Here is an 18,818-nt window from a genome sequence, read left to right as displayed (position 1 = left end):
GGGTATGGTTCTCAATCAGGGACAGCTGTCTATCGTTGTCTCTGATTGGGAATCATACTTAGGCATCCTTTTTCCCTTCTGTCATTGTGGGAAGTTGTCTTTGTTAGGGTCACTATAGCCTTTGTAAGCTTCACGGTCGTTTTTGTTATTTCTTGTTTTGTTGGCGACATTTTTACAAATAAAAGAAAATGTACGCTCACCACGTGTCACAACGCCTGGATTGGTGTGTGCGGAGTCAAATGCAGAGAGCAGAGGATACTGGGGAAACCAACTTTATTAGGTTTTCAAAGCGAACGCCCAAAACAACAGGCAAAATACGACACAAAATTGTCCAACCCAACACAGGGCACAAACGGACAGGAACACAACACGCACAACCTGACTAACAGAAAAACAAGCACGCACAAAAACAGGCGGGCCTAACAGACTTAAATAGACTGAATCAACAACCAAAATAAGAGACAGGTGCAACCAATAAGACCAAACAAACAGAAAAGGAAAAGGGGATCGGTGGCAGTTAGTAGACCGGCGACGACGAGCGCCGAGCGCCGGCCGAACAGGCAGGGGAGCTACCTTCAGTGGGAGTCGTGACACCACGCTGCACCTTGGTCTTCCTTGAACAACGGCCGTGACACTTCTATTCATAAAGATTGAATGGTTAATGGTCTGAATAAATAACTGCTATAGCCATCACGTGTTCACTCTACTTTCAAACTACCCGTGAGTTCTATTGACTGCTCTATTTAACATTCAGCAAAAAAGAGCTTGAGTCCCTCTTCGAATAGTTTATTGGTATAAGAAACGTTACAAAAATGATGTCCAGCAAGATATTCTAGTCTAGCTTTTTCTGCATGGGTCTCCATGCGTTTTTTAAGGAGAGGCCAGCGGAGCACAGGTGCGTGGGTATTGTGCAAGAGATATAGGCTACAAGTTAGAAGCTTATTATGCACAACCCATCATTAATTAGCTAAATATACACTACTGTTCAAAAGTTTGGAGTCACTTAGAAATGTCCTTGTTTTCCATGAAAACATACATGAAATGAGTTGCAAAATGAATAGGAAATATAGTCAAGATGTTGACAAGGTAATAAATAATGATTTTTTATTGAAATAATTGTGTCCTTCAAACTTTGCCTTCGTCAAAGAATCCTCCATTTGCAGCAATTACAGCCTTGCAGAACTTTGGCATTCTAGTTGTCAACTTGTTGAGGTAATCTGAAGAGATTTCACCCCATGCTTCCTGAAGCACCTCCCACAAGTTGGATTGGCTTGATGGGGGCACTTCTTATGTACCATACGGTCAAGCTGCTCCCACAACAGCTCAATAGTGTGGTGGCCACTCCTTTGTCCAGTGTCTGTGTTCTTTTGCCCATCTTAATCTTTTTTTTTTATTGGCCAGTCTGAGATATGGCTTTTTCTTTGCAACTGTGCCTAGAAGGCCAGCATCCCGGAGGCGCCTCTTCGCTGTTGACATTGAGACGGGTGTTTTGCGGGTACTATTTAATGAAGCTGCCAGTTGAGGACTTGTGAGGCGTCTGTTTCTCAAACTAGACACTAATATACTTGTTCTCTTGCTCAGACCAGAAATAGACTGATGAGTTTCTGAAGTAAGTTCTTTGTTTCTGATCATTTTGAACCTTTAATTGAACAAACAAACGCTGATGCTCCAGATACTCAACTAGTCTAAAGAAGGTCCGTTTTATTGCTTCTTTAATCAGAACAACAGTTTTCAGCTGTGCTAACATAATTGCAAATGGGTTTTTCTAGTGATCAATTAGCATTTTAAAATGATAAACTCGGATTAGCTAACACAACGTGCCATTGCAACACAGGAGTGATGCGCACTGTGTCTTGGCCGAGCATTCACAGGCCGGTGTGCTCGGTGCCAGCGTCCATTTGCCGGGTGGAAGCTGGCATCCAGCCAGAACGGGTGGGGCCAGCTCTGCGCTCGAGACCGCCAGTGCGCCTCCACGGCCCAGTGTGTCCGGTGCCTCAGCCAAGGAGGAGGCCGCCTGTATGTCTCCCCAGCCTGGTGAGTCCTGTCCGGAGCTGCCAGAGTCGCCCTCCTGTCGGGAGCTGCCAGAGTCGCCCTCCTGTCGGGAGCTGCCAGAGTCGCCCTCCTGTCGGGAGCTGCCAGAGTCGCCCTCCTGTCGGGAGCTGCCAGAGTCGCCCTCCTGTCGGGAGCTGCCAGAGTCGCCCTCCTGTCGGGAGCTGCTAGAGTCGCCCTCCTGTCCGGGGCCCGCTGCGAGGGTCCCCAGTCCGGGGTCGGCGGTGAGGGTCCCCGCTCCAGAGGCGGCACCTAAGTGGGCCAAGCCTAAGGTGTGTTTTGTGGGTAGTTATTTTCTGTTTTGTGTGTCTGCACCAGACAGAACAGTTTTGTTTGTTCCGCTTTGTTATTTTTTGTTCTAGTGTTCAGTTTTATTAAAAATCATCAACACGTACCACGCTGCACCTTGGTCCTCTTCTTCAAACAGCCGTTGCACCTATGCAGACATTCCATTAAAAATCTGCCGTTTCCAGCGACAAAAGTCATTTACAACATTAACAATGTCTACACTGTATCTCTGATCAATTTGATGTTATTTTAATGTACTTTTTTATTTTAGGACATTTCAAAGTGACCCCAAACTTCTGAACAGCAGTGTAAGTCTAATACTACATTGAACGTCTTACCTGAAAGAGGTAGGCTAGGACATCTATATATATATAGAGCTATATATCAATCTAGAAGAAGATTATCTATTTTGATGGAGAGAGAAAGACTGCGATAGAATGCTCGCATGTGCACTGATTAAAAGCAACGATATTCGAGTGATAGGCTGTTTCAAAACTCTGCAGCTGCAATAAAAAGTATATATATACTTATAATGAAAAAACAAGGTGACCTCTGAAAGCCAGATGGAGATGGGTAAATTAGACACACATTCGGTCTTTATATTACTGTAGCTTAAGCTATGCTGCAGAAAATATAGGCCTACCTGTCACAAGTAACCGGAAAGTTGCAAGTTCAAACCCTCGAGCTGACAAGGTACAAATCTATCGTTCTGCCCCTGAACAGGCAGTTAGCCCACTGTTCCTAGGCCATCCTTGAAAATAAGAATTTGTTCTTAACTTGTTGTGACTAGGGGGCAGTATTTTCATTTTTGGAAAAATAACGTTCCCGTAGTAAACGGGGATATTTTGTGAAGAATGAGGAGTCACTAACTGACTTGCCTACCAGTTTCCTACAGATAATTTATCCAGAGAAAGGGCGTGGTTTTAAAAGTCAACAGAACTGACCTTCTCTACACTGACGATATTAATTTTATTTGTTAAATTATTTATTCTGCCTATTGCTTGAACATATAATACTTTTTTTTAAAGAACTGACCGTCTCACAGTTCTACAAAACATTTATCCTGGTGGGGCATTCCCCTCGGACCCCTCCCCTTACCACCGCTGCAAAAAATGTATCTTTGGGAATCACTTCAGTATATTACTTACCATATAGAGCCAGGATACAAGCCATTCTAAACAATGGCCAAATTTATAGTTGGGATCTTCATATTTCCCTACCTAGTAACATTGGCTGACATGTTTCTACTTTGCTTCCGATTGATTGTGACACTTAATTATGTCTTGCAGGCACAACTACTGGCTTCTTGCCATCCTCTCACTCTTACATCTGGTGTACATGCATTTGGAGGGCAGTAAAATCCATGTGTGTATCATGTTCACAGTTTTCTCCTCTGCATGTAACACAATCCGTTTGTCCTCTTGGACAGACAGAGGAGACTTCGGACTTGATGCTATGCTTATCACATGGATCACCAACTTTTTAACTAATATCTCTCAGCAGGTGCGAGTTGGCAACACACTCTCTGAGGTGCGCACTACTTCAGTTGGAACTCCACAAGGAAGTGTTCTTTCACCAGTACTATACATACTGTATACTACTGCCGGAGCCGGTTCCCAGGGCGCCACCTGATCAAATATGCTGACGATACTGCTTTGGTCATTCTTCCCGAAGGGGATGAGACGGAGCATGGACCAGCCCTAAAGGATTTTACTGTCTGATTTGAGTCATCCCATCTAATATTAAATACATCAAAAACTAAGGACAAGGTGATTGACTTTCGAAGGAACATTACTATGCATCACTGATAAATGGTGAGCCCATTGAAATAGTGGAGGAATACAATGTTGTGTCTTTGGCATCATTAAACTGAAGACTTCTTTGTCAAATAACTCTGTAATTATTATTACGCGATCAAACTGATTAATCATGTAACTGTAATTAACTAGGAAGTCGGGGCACCAAGGAAAATATTCAGAATAGAAAGTTATAATTTTCCTGATATAGCTTTTCAGATATTTTAATATCTGATCAATTAGCCTTCTGATTAATGACTTATTCTTTATTTTACCTCACGTTAGTCTCATTCCAAACGTCGTAAATTGTTGGTCATCTGCACGAAACCAGTCTTCACTATTAGTCATCCATACATCAATTGTCTTAAATCCTTTCTTTACTAACTAAGTAATTCACAGAAATGCATAAACAAACAGTAGATAGTTACAAGGAAATTATAGCGGATGTGCTTTAGTGGGCTAAACCGGCGTCGCGGCTTGGTGTACAAAAAGAGAAGTGGGGGTCAACTGAGATGAGACACTACAAAGTTGATAATTATAACAATTGAAATGCTAATCCTTTGCACATGAACGCTCACTCATTCGGGAACAATTGCAATCAATATACTGTATATATTTACACTCAGTGTGTCGTCGGGATCTCTGTTGAAAAGTTTGTTTCTGTTGGAGAGCCTTCTCTCTCTCTCTCTCTCTCTCTCTCTCTCTCTCTCTCTCTCTCTCTCTCTGTCTCATGGTTAGAATGGATAGTTCAGAGTGACATTCATTCATGTCGTTACAGAATACATGTTTCGGCGGTTGTCGGTCTTCGCGTTCAATGATACAGAATTCCTAGCTGCAGACTAGTAATTAATATCAAAGACTTGTTCTTATTCTGTCGGTATCGGTAGTCTAAGAGTTTAACCTCTTTGATCTCTAGGGGCGCTATTTCATTTTTGGATAAAAAACGTTCCCGTTTTAAGCGCGATATTTTGTCACGAAAAGATGCTCGACTATGCATATTCTTGACAGTTTTTGAAAGAAAACACTCTGAAGTTTCAGAATCTGCAAAGATATTGTCTGTAAGTGCCCCAGAACTCATTCTACAGGCGAAACCAAGATGATGCGTCAACCAGGAAATGAGCAGAATTTCTGAAGCTCTGTTTTCCATTGTCTCCTTATATGGCTGTGATTGCGCAAGGAATGAGCCTACACTTTCTGTCGTTCCCCCAAAGTGTTAGCAGCATTGTGACGTATTTGTAGGCATATCATTGGAAGATTGACCATAAGAGACTACATTTTCCAAGTGTCCGCCTGGTGTCCCTGCTTCGAAATTGGAGCGTAAAGCCAGGTGCAATTATTTTTCCATTTGAGAGCAAGGAGAAACCAGGCTTCCACGAAGGATATATCATTGAAGAGATATGTGGAAAAACACCTTGAGGATTGATTCTAAACCACGTTTGCCATGTTTCAGTCGATATTATGGAGTTAATTTGGAAAAAAGTTTGCGTTTTGAGGGCTGAATTTTCGTTTTTTTTTTTTGTTTTTTTTTGTTTTTTTTTTGGTAGCCAAATGTGATGTACAAAACGGAGCTATTTCTAATACACAAAGAATCTTTTTGGAAAAACGGAGCATCTGCTATCTAACTGAGAGTCTCCTCATTGAAAACATCAGAAGTTCTTCAAAGGTAAGTTATTTTATTTGAAGGCTTTACTTGTTTTTGTGATAGTTGCCTGCTAAATGCTAACGCTAATGCTAACGCTAATGCTAACGCTAATGCTAACGCTAAATGCTACGCTAGCTAGCTACTGTTACACAAATGATTGTTTTCCTATGGTTGAAAAGCATATTTTGAAAATCTGAGATGACAGTGTTGTTAACAAAAGGCTAAGCTTGAGAGCTAGCATATTTATTTCATTTCATTTGCGATTTTCATGAATAGTTAACGTTGCGTTATGGTAATGAGCTTAGGTCTATAAATAGAATCCCGGATCCGGGTTTGGTCGTCGCAACAGGTTAACCACGTGGGATGGTTAAAAGATTCAGCAATCGTCTCAAACCTTGGCCCTCTCGTTATTGAGGTAAGCTAGTCTGCAACCTTTGTCCTCTCGTAATTGAGAGAAACATGGTCTGGTGATAAAAAAAACCAGGGTGGGGGTTTTATTCAAAAGAGTAGAAAAGGGCCTGTCCCAGGATGCCCGACCATAACTGTGCTCATGGGCGGTCCTCTGATTTAGTTAACTCCAATTCCCTTTGGAGTTTTCCTTCATTAAACAGTCCAAAATCACATTTCACAATTTCACAAACAGTATCATCCTCACTCATTCATCTTATACAACAATTCGTTGTAAGCCTCATATCTGAGGCTATTATATAAACAGCGTTATGGTAATGTGGCCATATTGTCTCCCATGAGTTTCACAAAATTGTACCAAACGGACCAGTTCGTAGCTGGATTCTTCAACGATCTTTTATACCTTCTCCAGAACATAAATGTTGTTCGGTTCTCCAGTTCTGTGAGGTGGAAGAAATTCCTTTGTACTCTCTATGAAACTTTACTCTCTCTCTATACTGTGGCCATGAGGAGATAATCTCCTCCAGGAATTTACGACCTCTCTCTGACCACAGCAGCCTGGGTGTAGGAGACAGGGGGGGTAGGGGGATGGTGCATAGAAAAGGGTTGGTGCAGAGGGAGGGGTGCTCGCTATACCCAAAGAGGGCAACGTCACAACAACAAATACCATGGGCTAGTCATTGACAACAAGCTGCCCTGGGATCAGTGTACTGACGCTATTTTTAAGAAAGGCCAACAGAGAATGTATTTCCTATGGAAACTGCACTTTTTTAATGCTGATCTAACCATCATGGTTTTATTTTATAAATCTTTCATTGAGAGCATTCTGTCCTACTGCTTGACCTGTTGGTTTGGGAATTTCAAGGTTGCACAGAAAAATAGGTTGGGCAAGTTGATCAGAACTTGTAGAAAAATCATGGGGCAGCAACAGCAAGAACTGTCATCTATCTCTCTACCTGGGCAGAGCCCTCCATAAGTCGAATAAAATAGCGGTTGACTCTTCCCATCCACTCCACCCTGAATTCCAGCATCTTCCTTCTGGCCGCAGGTACAGACTACCTATGGTTAAAAACAATACTGCCAAGTACTTTTATTCCGAATGCAATTCTGCAACTTAACAAAATGTTGGACTAATTGCACTTAGCACTTGCACTATGAAACTGCACTTACCCTGCCTATTTGTTTGTAAATATCCTTTGCTATTTATTTTACATTTTTGATGTGATATGTTTTATGACTGCTGCAAGATCAACAAACTGGATGCAGTCTATCACAGTGCCATCCGTTTTGTCACCAAATCCCCATATACTACCCACGACTGCAACCCGTATGCTCTCGTTGGCTGGTCCTCGCTTCTTCCTCGTTGCCAAACCCACTGTCTCCAGGTCATCTACAAGTCTTTGCTAGGTAAAGCCCCGCATTATCTCTGTTCACTGGTCACCATAGCAGCACGCGCTCCAGCAGGTATATTTCACTGGTCACCCCCGAAAGGCGTGTGGCCGCCTTTCCTTCCAGTTCTCTACTGCCAATGACTGGAACGAACTGCAAAAATCGCTGAAGCTGGAGACTCTTATCTCCCTCACTAACTTCAAGCACCAGCTGTCAGGGCAGCTCACAGATCATTGCACCTGTACATAGCCCATCTGTAAATAGCCCATCCAACTACCTCATCCCCATACTGTATTCATTTATTTTGCCCCTTTGCACCCCAGAATCTTTACTTGGACATTCATCTTCTGCACATCTATCACTCCAGTGTTTATTGCTGTATCGTAATTACCTCGCTACTATGGCCTATTTTACTGCCTTACCTCCCTTATTGTCACAGTCATCATGAAGAGGAGACCAAGGCGCAGCTTGGTAAGTGAACATAACTCTTTAATAAAAGAGAGAACACTGAACAGAACTGAACAGAACTAAAACAACAAACCGTGAAGCAATATGGCTAGTGCAGAACAGGCAACTAAACATAGAATATAACCCACAAAACCAACATGGAAAATGGAAACCTAAATAGGATCCCCAATCAGAGAGAACGACAAACAGCAGCCTCTGATTGGGAACCAACTCAGGCCACCATAGACCTATATCTAGACAAACCAAAATCCCAAAATCCCATAGAATCCCATAGATCCCATAAAACCCTAGACAAGAAAAACACACATACCACCCTCGTCACACCCTGACCTAACCAAAATAATAAAGAAAACAAAGATAACTAAGGTAAGGGTGTGACACTTATCTTACCTCATTTGCACACATTGTATATATACTTTTTTCCCTACTGTATTATTGACTGTATGTTTGTTTATTCCATGTGCAACTCTGTGTTGTTGTATGTGTTGAACTGCTTTGCTTCATCTAGCCTACCCGGTTAAATAAAGGTGAAATATTTTTTACTTTTTTTAATGGAATAATCCTGAACTTTCCTTGATGGAAAAATTTACATCTGATGCACCGCCACACTTCATGATCAAATATCCAAATATCAAAGTCTGGAGAGCAAGGATCAAAGTGAGCACAGTCAGAATACAATTACTTATAATAAATGAGTCAATAAATCAGGGGTGCCAAACTCAATTCGTGGAGGGCTGTGTGTCTGCTGGTCCAGGAGGGGTGTGTGTCTGCTGGTCCAGGAGGGCCATGTGTCTGCTGGTCCAGGAGGGTCATGTGTCTGCTGGTCCAGGAGGTCCATGTGTCTACTGGTCCTGGAGGGCCGTGTGTCTGCTGGTCCTGGAGGGCCGTGTGTCTGCTGGTTTTTGTTATTTAATTTCTATCGGAGTCTCGTTAAGACCTAGACAACCAGGTTATGGGAGTTCCCAACTAATCAGTGACCTTAATTGATCAATCAACCACAAAGGAGTTGTAAAATCCCCAGACACTCGGCCCTCCAGGACTGGAGTTTGACACATAAATTAATAAACTGACGACTCACCACAGTTCTCCTCGTCCGCTTCATTTCCACAGTCATCGATACCATTGCAGTGCATGAGCTGGGGCAGGCACATGCTCAGGTTGCCACAAGGGAAATATCCTAGGGGGCAGTTTGTCTTCTCCTCCGAGACGTTGAACGAAGTTCCTGCTGAAAATTCAAGAACCATGTTTAAATTTCAAAGTCGGTGTTTCTCATTGATTGGGGAATGGGGAAACATATTATAAGCGGGGAATGGGAACAGATATTATAAGTGGGGAATGGGAACACATTAAAAGTGGGGAATGGGAACACATTAAAAGTGGGGAATGGGAACACATTAAAAGTGGGGAATGGGAACACATATTACAAGTGGGGAATGGGAACACATATTATAAGTGGGGAATGGGAACACATATTACAAGTGGGGAATGGGAACACATTAAAAGTGGGGAATGGGAACACATATTATAAGTGGGGAATGGGAACACATATTATAAGTGGAGAATGGGAACACATATTACAAGTGGGGAATGGGAACACATATTATAAGTGGAGAATGGGAACACATTACAAATGGGGAATGGGAACACATATTAAAAGTGGGGAATTGGAACACATATTATAAGTGGGGAATTGGAACACATATTATAAGTGGAGAATGGGAACACATATTAAAAGTGGGGAAAGGGAACACATATTATAAGTGGGGAATTGGAACACATATTATAAGTGGGGAATGGGAACACATATTATAAGTGGAGAATGGGAACACATATTACAAGTGGGGAATGGGAACACATATTATAAGTGGAGAATGGGAACACATTACAAGTGGGGAATGGGAACACATATTAAAAGTGGGGAATTGGAACACATATTATAAGTGGGGAATTGGAACACATATTATAAGTGGAGAATGGGAACACATTAAAAGTGGGGAATGGGAACACATATTATAAGTGGGGAATGGGAACACATATTACAAGTGGGGAATGGGAACACATATTATAAGTGGAGAATGGGAACACATATTACAAGTGGGGAATGGGAACACATATTATAAGTGGAGAATGGGAACACATTACAAATGGGGAATGGGAACACATATTAAAAGTGGGGAATTGGAACACATATTATAAGTGGGGAATTGGAACACATATTATAAGTGGAGAATGGGAACACATATTAAAAGTGGGGAAAGGGAACACATATTATAAGTGGGGAATTGGAACACATATTATAAGTGGGGAATGGGAACACATATTATAAGTGGAGAATGGGAACACATATTACAAGTGGGGAATGGGAACACATATTATAAGTGGAGAATGGGAACACATTACAAGTGGGGAATGGGAACACATATTAAAAGTGGGGAATTGGAACACATATTATAAGTGGGGAATGGGAACACATATCATAAGTGTGGAATGGGAACACATTATAACACCACGGAAAATTAAAGGGCGGTTGCTAATTTTAAAGTTGGTGTATTTCCTGAGTGGAAACATAATATTATAAGAGCCCTCTAAAAATGATGAAAGTAAACATCTTTCAGTATCGTCCACCCAAGGGGAGCTAGCTCATCAGTCAGTAGGCTCTGGATGGGTTTGTCGAAAACACTTGAGCATTTTCCTATCAATGTTTCATTTAGCAGTCAATTCTGAAAATGTATGAAATACGAAATATTAACAGGGCTCCCATGGTGTTCAGTTCATAGAGATGATTTATTCTTAGTTCAGAGTGTTCATGTGCTCTCTGGAGTATAGGCTAGTTGCATAATGCAACAGGGGAACATATCCACCATCCTTTATCTGCTTCCATGATAATCAAACTAAACGGGTGCACTTTTACATGCAAAGACCCCCCACTGCCTTTTTGCTCCTGATATATACCCACACATCATACTGTATCTAGTCAGTTACATGTTTTTGAAATATACCCACACATCATACAGTGCACCAGGAAAGTATTCAGACCTTTTCCACATTTTGTTACGTTACAGCCATATTCTAAAATAGATTAAATCGTCCGTCCCCCCCTCAATCTACGCACAATACCCCATAATGACGAACTGTTTTTATTTTATTTTTGCAAATGTATAATTTTTGTTGTTGTTGAAATATCACATTTATAAAAGTATTCAGACCCTTTACTCAGTACTTTGTTGAAGCACCTTTGGCAGCAATTACAGCCTAGGTTCTTCTTCAGTATGACGTTACAAGCTTGGCACACCAGAATTTGGGGAGTTTCTCCCATTCTTCACTGCAGATCCTCTCAAGCTCTGTCAGGTTGGATGGGGAGCATCACTCCACAGCTAATTTCAGGTCTCTCCAGAGATGTTCAATTGAGTTCAAGTCCAGGCCTTGGCTGGCCCACTCAAGGACATTCAGAGAATTGTCCCAAAGCCACTCCTGCGTTGTCTTGGCTGTGTGCTTAGGGTTGTTGCCCTGTTGGAAGGTGAACTGTCGCCCCATTCTGAGATCCTGATCGCTCTGGAACAGGTTTTCATCAATGATCTCTCGGCACTTTAATTTGTTCATCTTTCTCTCGATCCCAACTAGTCTTGTGGCAAACTCCAAGTGGGCTGTCATGTGCCTTTTACTGAGGCGTGGCTTCCGTCTGGCCACTCTACCATAAAGGCCTAATTGGTGGAGTGGTGCAGAGATGGTTGTCCTTCTGCAAGGTTCTCCTTTCTCCACAGAGGAACTCTGGAGCTCTGTTAGAGTGACCATGTGTGCCTTTCCAAATCATGTCCAATCAACTGAATTTACCACAGGTGGACTCCAATCATGCTGTAGAAACATCTCACGGACAATCAATGGTAACATGATGCACCTGTGCTCAACTTCGAGTCTCATAGCAAAGGGTCTGACTATTAATGTAAATAAGGTATTTCTATTTTTCATTTGCAAACATAAAAAAAACTGTTTTCCGCTTTGTCATTATTGGGTATTGTGTGTAGATTGATAAAAAAAAGTAATACATTTTAGAATAAGGCTGTAACGTAACAAAGTGTGAAACAAAAGAAGGGGTCTGAATACTTTCCAAATGCAGTGTATGTTTCTGAAATATACCCACACATCATTGTGTATGTAGTCCGTTATTTGTTTCTGAATAGCACAGCTCTGACTGCTTACTGAAGCATTTGTCAATGCAGGCTTGAACCTCAATTTCCACTCTTTTCCATGTTGATCCATATTCCACCAATGGACCAGGAGAAGTGTTGCTCCTTATGTCAAAGCCATCTTAAATTCAAGTTGGCGGGATCAAGACAACAACTGGGAATGGCACCATATTTTTGGTTGTTATCTGGTCAGTAAACCATGATGACCATGTGTCAAGCATGCCTCACTTAATTACAACCAATTCCCGCTGGGAATATTCATTGGTTACGCTCTCTGTGTGACAAACGGGGGAAAACCAGGTAAAATGCCCATTATGTTGTTGTAAGTGCCTCTTTTGTAAAGCAGTTAGGGGTTGGTTGGTTGTACAGCAGTAGGAGCAATAGAATCTAGGATGATCCCACCAACTTGAATTTAAGATGGCTTAGAGGAGAACTGTGTTAGAGGAGAAGGATGGTTCCAACCATCCATCAGAGCTTATACACTAAGATAAAATCACAGGTAGGAAAACCAATCTACCGGCTGTAATCTTCAGCCACCAACATACTGAGGAATACTGCAGTCCTCTTGGTGTCTCGTATCATTTCAGAAGAGATACATCAATTATCTTTCAGAAGTCATTGCTCATCCATCCTAATAAGAGTATGTTTCCTTAACAATTCTTGAAACCATGTCTCTAGAGGAACATCATTCTGGATACAGCAATGCATGATGCAACAAGGAAACTCATTCAAAGAGACTTGCAAAGCTGTTTATGTCTAACATCTGTTCCCACCATGGCAGGTGATGCAGTGAATTTCAGTTGAGCAAACACATTTTATATTGACAGAATTTTTGTCACAGCTGTCTTAAGTTGGAGCTATGTTTTTATTTTGTTCAAGTAACACTTGGAATGAAAAGTTGAGTAAACTAAAAAACGCTAGGGAACCAGTTACTGTACTTAATAATAAATAGTTGAAACAACAACATTTGCAGGTGTTTTTTATTTGTATTTTTACAGTGCATAATGTTTCCATTTCAAGCAACGGAAATTGACATCAAATATGTGAAGTCATAGTCCACATTTTCCAATATTTAAAGTAGTTCAATGCTGAGATGAGTCCACGTCCCATTCCATCTGTTGCATTGCAGTTCCAGATCAACCCCAAATCAAATCTGACGTTTGAAGCTAAATAACATTTGACACACTTTGTTTTGGGAATGAAGTGGCACTTTATGTCAGTCTGCATGGGACATTTTGTTTTGGGAATGAAGTAGAACTTTATGTCAGTCTGCATGAGACACTTTGTTTTGGGAATGAAGTAGCACTTTATGTCAGTCTGCATGAGACACTTTGTTTTGGGAATGAAGTAGCACTTTATGTCAGTCTGCATGGGACATTTTGTTTTGGGAATGAAGTAGAACTTTATGTCAGTCTGCATGAGACACTTTGTTTTGGTAATGAAGTAGCACTTTATGTCAGTCTGCATGAGACACTTTGTTTTGGGAATGAAGTAGCACTTTATGTCAGTCTGCATGGGACATTTTGTTTTGGGAATGAAGTAGAACTTTACGTCAGTCTGCATGGGACACTTTGTTTTGGGAATGAAGTAGAACTTTATGTCAGTCTGCATGAGACACTTTGTTTTGGGAATGAAGTAGCACTTTACGTCAGTCTGCATGAGACACTTTGTTTTGGGAATGAAGTAGAACTTTACGTCAGTCTGCATGAGACACTTTGTTTTGGGAATGAAGTAGAACTTTACGTCAGTCTGCATGAGACACTTTGTTTTGGGAATGAAGTAGCACTTTACGTCAGTCTGCATGAGACACTTTGTTTTGGGAATGAAGTAGAACTTTACACTAGTCTGCATGAGACATTTTGTTTTGGGAATGAAGTAGCACTTTACACTAGTCTGCATGGGACATTTTGTTTTGGGAATGAAGTAGCACTTTACACTAGTCTGCATGTGACATTTTGTTTTGGGAATGAAGTAGAACTTTACACTAGTCTGCATGGGACATTTTGTTTTGGGAATTAAGTAGAACTTTACGTTAGTCTGCATGGGACACTTTGAAATACATCTACCTTCCATGTAGCCTGTGTGCTCAATTACTTTTTCATGCAAAATTTATCTGAGTCAATACTAAGAATATCTCTTGATCTGTGTACAAAATCCATGCACATTAAATATCAAATTTGAGGAAGAAAGAGCTATTGCAGTGTCCCAAATAACCCTGTGGCAAAGTTATTTTGGTCAACTGATGTCAACTGATGTTAGACAGTCTCTCAGTCCATCTGTCAATGTGGACACTTTCCAGCACCGAGCCACAGAGCAACCTGTCACTAACATGGCTGACTTGTCAGTCAGGATACTGTAGGAGGTCTACCTTTTTTCACCCCAAATATTTGCATATCATTTTCATTCATTGGAGCTCATCTAATTTCATCAATTTGTGACAACTGTTGTTCTGTGAATTACAGGGTGGTCTAGCCTATCAGAGCCTGCCTGTCAGAATTGTTTTAAGATGGCCGTACTATGGATAATTTAGCTATTTATTTAGAATTTTAGGGCCCTTGTAGGTATAAAAAATATATACAAAATTATTTCACAAAATAATGAATTTGGCCTTTACTGCTACAGACAGTCAAAAATAAATAATAAGAAATCAGGTTTTGAAGTGTCTGTCCTATATCTAGGAGATAAAGGATATCTCATGAAATATATATTTTTTACACATATTTAACCCCCTTTTTTGTTGGCACAAAACTAATTCCATTGATTTTTTAAACCGGTTCCAGGTTACCTTCAATAACGAGGCTATATACAGGGGGTACCGGTACCGAGTCAATGTGTGGGGGTACAGGTTAGTTGAGGTAATTTGTACATGTAGGTAGGGGCGAAGTGACTATGCATAGAAAATAAACAGCGAGTTGTAGCAGCATTCTTATGGCTTGGGGGTAGAAGCTGTTAAGGAGCCTTTTGGTTCTAGACATGGCGCTCCGGTACCGCTTGCTGTGTGGTAGCAGAGAAAACAGTCTATGACTTGGGAGACTGTAAGTAGCCTAGGGCAGCGATCGTGAAACCCGACGTCTTCTGAGGAATTCGATTTTAGACACGAAAGACTGTAAAATTACTAGGAATTCATCTCAAAGTGATGTTAATTCAGGAAATGTATTGCCAAGTATTTCCACTCGTAAATAGAGATATACACTAGGTGTACAAAACATTAGGAACACCTTCCTAATATTGAGTTTCACTCCCTTTTGCCCTCAGAAAAGCCTAAATTCATCAGGGCATGGACTCTACAAGGTGTCGAAGCATTCCACAGGGATGCTGGCCCATGATGACTTCAGTGCTTCCCACAGTGTCAAGTTGGCTGGATGTCCTTTGGGTGGTGGACTATTCTTGATACACACGAGAAACTGTTGAGCGTAAATAACACAGCAGCGGTGCACTTCTTGACACACTAAATCTGCCTGGCACCTACTACCATACCGCATTCAAATGCACTTCTCTCTTTTGTCTTGCCCATTCACCCTCTGAATGGCACACACACAATCTATGTTTCAATTGTCTCAAGGCTTAAAAATCCTTCTTTAACCTGTCTCCTCCTAGATGAAGGGGAGTGGATTTAACAAGTGACATCAATACAGGACATAATACAATGTCATGGAAAGAGCAGGTATTCCTAATGTTTCGTACACTCAGTGTATGTGTTTGTGTACCCATGTAATCAAAGTTTGAAATGATTATGTTTTGACAAATACAATATCTGTTTGGGCTTCTTGCGTCAATTTGCAGAGTACAAATTATTTATAATTATGTTCCGGCCCCCGACCATCCACTCAAGAAAAAATGTGCCCGTGGCTGAATATAGTTGATGACCCCTGGCCTAGGGTATGTAGTGACTGACAAGCACTTATAGCTGGATTACTAATTTCACTGATTGAAACTGATGCATGCAGGCTCAACAGTTACTCAATGATCTTGATCATCACTTTTAAACAAGCTACAATTGTCATGGAAATACTGAATAAAGCAAATGTTCTCAGATGTGTCAAACAATATATGCAATACTAATACAGTATTTGAATCATTGATTTTACTAATCAATATTTGTTTGAGATCTGCAAGTGGTGGGAATGTAATTTTAGAATATGACTCTCAGGGCCAAAATCTTTGCCATGCTAATTTCAGAAAAGCCCAGGGCAAGATCCTGACATGTTATATTTAGTGTATGAGCCACAATATGTATCTCTATGGTATGAGCATCATAAAGGAGATGGTTTCTATATCATTCTCTACTGGCGTTCATTCCACATCATTGAAATAAGGTGAACAGTTATGTAAAAAGGTCCCATGACCTCAATGCTCTCTTGTAAACAAATGGTGGGAAAATACATTATTTATATGACTGAGAATAATATTCCTCAACCCCAAATTAGTCTCTCCAAACTGCATAAACAGCACCACAGCAACGTAATATCTCAATGTGAAACATCAGCAGCCAGCAGCCAATAAAGGTGCAATATGCAGATTGGTTGCTGGTTGCTAAATTCTATTAGTTTGCCTAATTTCAGGTTATTTGACAAATCAAGCAATGTATAGTGTAGAGCCGTCAAAGTCAACTCTCGACCTCAAAGTCAGTTCCACTGCATTTTTTCATTGTTGCACTCTAAACAGGAACTGATTTAGACCTGGGACACCAGGTGGGTGCAATTAATTATCAGGTAGAAGAGAAAACCAGTAGGCTCCGGACCTCATAGGGTAAGAGTTGAGGAAATAGTTGAGGAAGAAATGGAGTGTTCGGATTTACGTACAGACTAATACGAAATGCTCTGCGACCAGGTTGGGACTCAGGGGTAGACATAACATTATACATTAAAATCCAGGACACTCCAATTAGTCTGATATATTATGTTTTGTATGGTATCGTATGTATTAATTTGTGTCCATGTCCATCTTCCATTTCATTTGATATCTTACGAATAACAATTCGTATATGTTACAAATTGCAATATGTACAATATGTTATGAATTTGACATTTGTATAATATGTTTCGAATTAGCAAAACTTATGATGTTAGAAATTCCAATTTGTTGTGGCTAATGTTTGCTAGGTGATTAACACTAATGTTAGCTAGGCTAAGGGTTAGGGCTTAAGTTTAGGGTTAAGGTTAGGAGTACGGTTAAGGTTAGGTAGTTTCAAAGTTGCTAATCAGCTAAAATGCTAAAGTTGTCCGTGATGAGATTTGAACACGCAACCTTTGGATTGTTAGGTGTTAATGTTGTATGCCTACCCATCCAACCTAAAAGTAACCTTCTGTCTTATGTAACCATACAACACGTATCATATCATACTAATACGTGTCTATGTTACGCTTAGTCTATTAGACCAGGCTACAACGGCGAAGGCAATTCGATTCCATAACGAAAATATTTTCCAGGGTTTTATCATTTCGTGCCATTATAGAGCACTTAAACGTAATTTCGTCTGTCAAGTGTCCCACGGTATTTTCGATAGCAAAGCTACAGTATAGGCTGCATTTAGCTGCATCTATTGCAATATACACGTCTAAGACGTTCAGGCTAAGCAAACTTCCAGAAGACCAGTCAAAAATAAATGCAAACAATGCCAGAATTGGAGGGGAAAACCGATAATATATAGGCTTAAACCATACATTAGCATAAATAACTATTGGTCAATTTCAGAGTGTGACTGTCAAACTGATGTGCAACATATCATTAGGTTAAACATACCTGTCACTCCATACATGAGAATCCAAGCGACATAAGCTTGCATATTTAACTGTAACAGCATTAAAAACACGAGAAAACAGAAGTTTAAGTTTTCTTCCAAGCTTCCAACGCGTAAAAGCTGTAGTCTAAGAACTGCAGTTACCAAGATGGGCTAGACTACTTAGTAGTTAAGTTTGTCAAGATGACGTTGGTAAAGATGGTTAGCGGCTGTCTGGTGCCAACAGTAGAAAAACCGATTCGAAACTGCTCCAGAGAATCTATTTCATCAACTGGCGCGCGGAAATCTCCACTGCCGCTCTAGAGCGCGTGCGAACCGTTTGTCATCAACAGAGGGAAAGGGAGACGGGGAGAGCGAGAGAGAGATACATACGTACAGAAAGAGAGAGATATACATACAGAAAAAGAGAGAGAGATACATACAGAAAGAGAGATAGATACATACAGAAAGAGAGATAGATCCAGAGAGATTAAGAGAGAAAGAAAGATGGAGATATAGATATACATAGACAGAGACAGAGAAAGAAAGACAGAAAGAGATGGATACATAGAGAGAGAGAGAGAGAGAGATACATAGATAGAGAGCGATAGAAAGACAGAGAGAGTGAGAGGCAGAAAGACAGAGAGATACATAGAGAGAGAAAGAAAGACAGAGAGAGATGGATACATAGAGAGAGAGAGAGAGACCATAGTTTGTGTCTGCAGGTAAAATTATGAAAATAGTTTCCAAAAATAAATGTTTACCACTGAAGGGGAGGCTTACCCTGTAAAAATAAATACAAATAAATAAATAAAAGTTCCTTATTAACAAGCACTATTGTGCCCAGTCGTGCTTTGCAGCATATGAAGAATTGG

General features: G+C 40.7%; 1 protein-coding gene across 1 annotated transcript in view; it reads right to left on the bottom strand.

Moving 5' to 3' along the window:
• The window catches only part of LOC139366363 (relaxin receptor 1-like), a 104,197-nt gene extending 86,170 nt beyond the window's left edge, over positions 1-18,027 (bottom strand). The window contains exons 1-2 of the mRNA XM_071103754.1: positions 17,967-18,027; positions 9,119-9,265 (exon numbers count right to left, since the gene is read on the bottom strand). Of these exons, the coding sequence (XP_070959855.1) occupies positions 9,119-9,265; positions 17,967-18,027 (208 nt within the window). The remainder of the gene's footprint in view (positions 1-9,118; positions 9,266-17,966) is intronic.
• Positions 18,028-18,818: the final 791 nt, after the last annotated feature.

This window comes from Oncorhynchus clarkii, chromosome 14 (genome assembly GCF_045791955.1).
Source record: "Oncorhynchus clarkii lewisi isolate Uvic-CL-2024 chromosome 14, UVic_Ocla_1.0, whole genome shotgun sequence".
In the NCBI taxonomy this organism is placed as follows: domain Eukaryota; kingdom Metazoa; phylum Chordata; class Actinopteri; order Salmoniformes; family Salmonidae; genus Oncorhynchus; species Oncorhynchus clarkii.
This window is presented reverse-complemented; position numbering and strand designations above follow the sequence as displayed.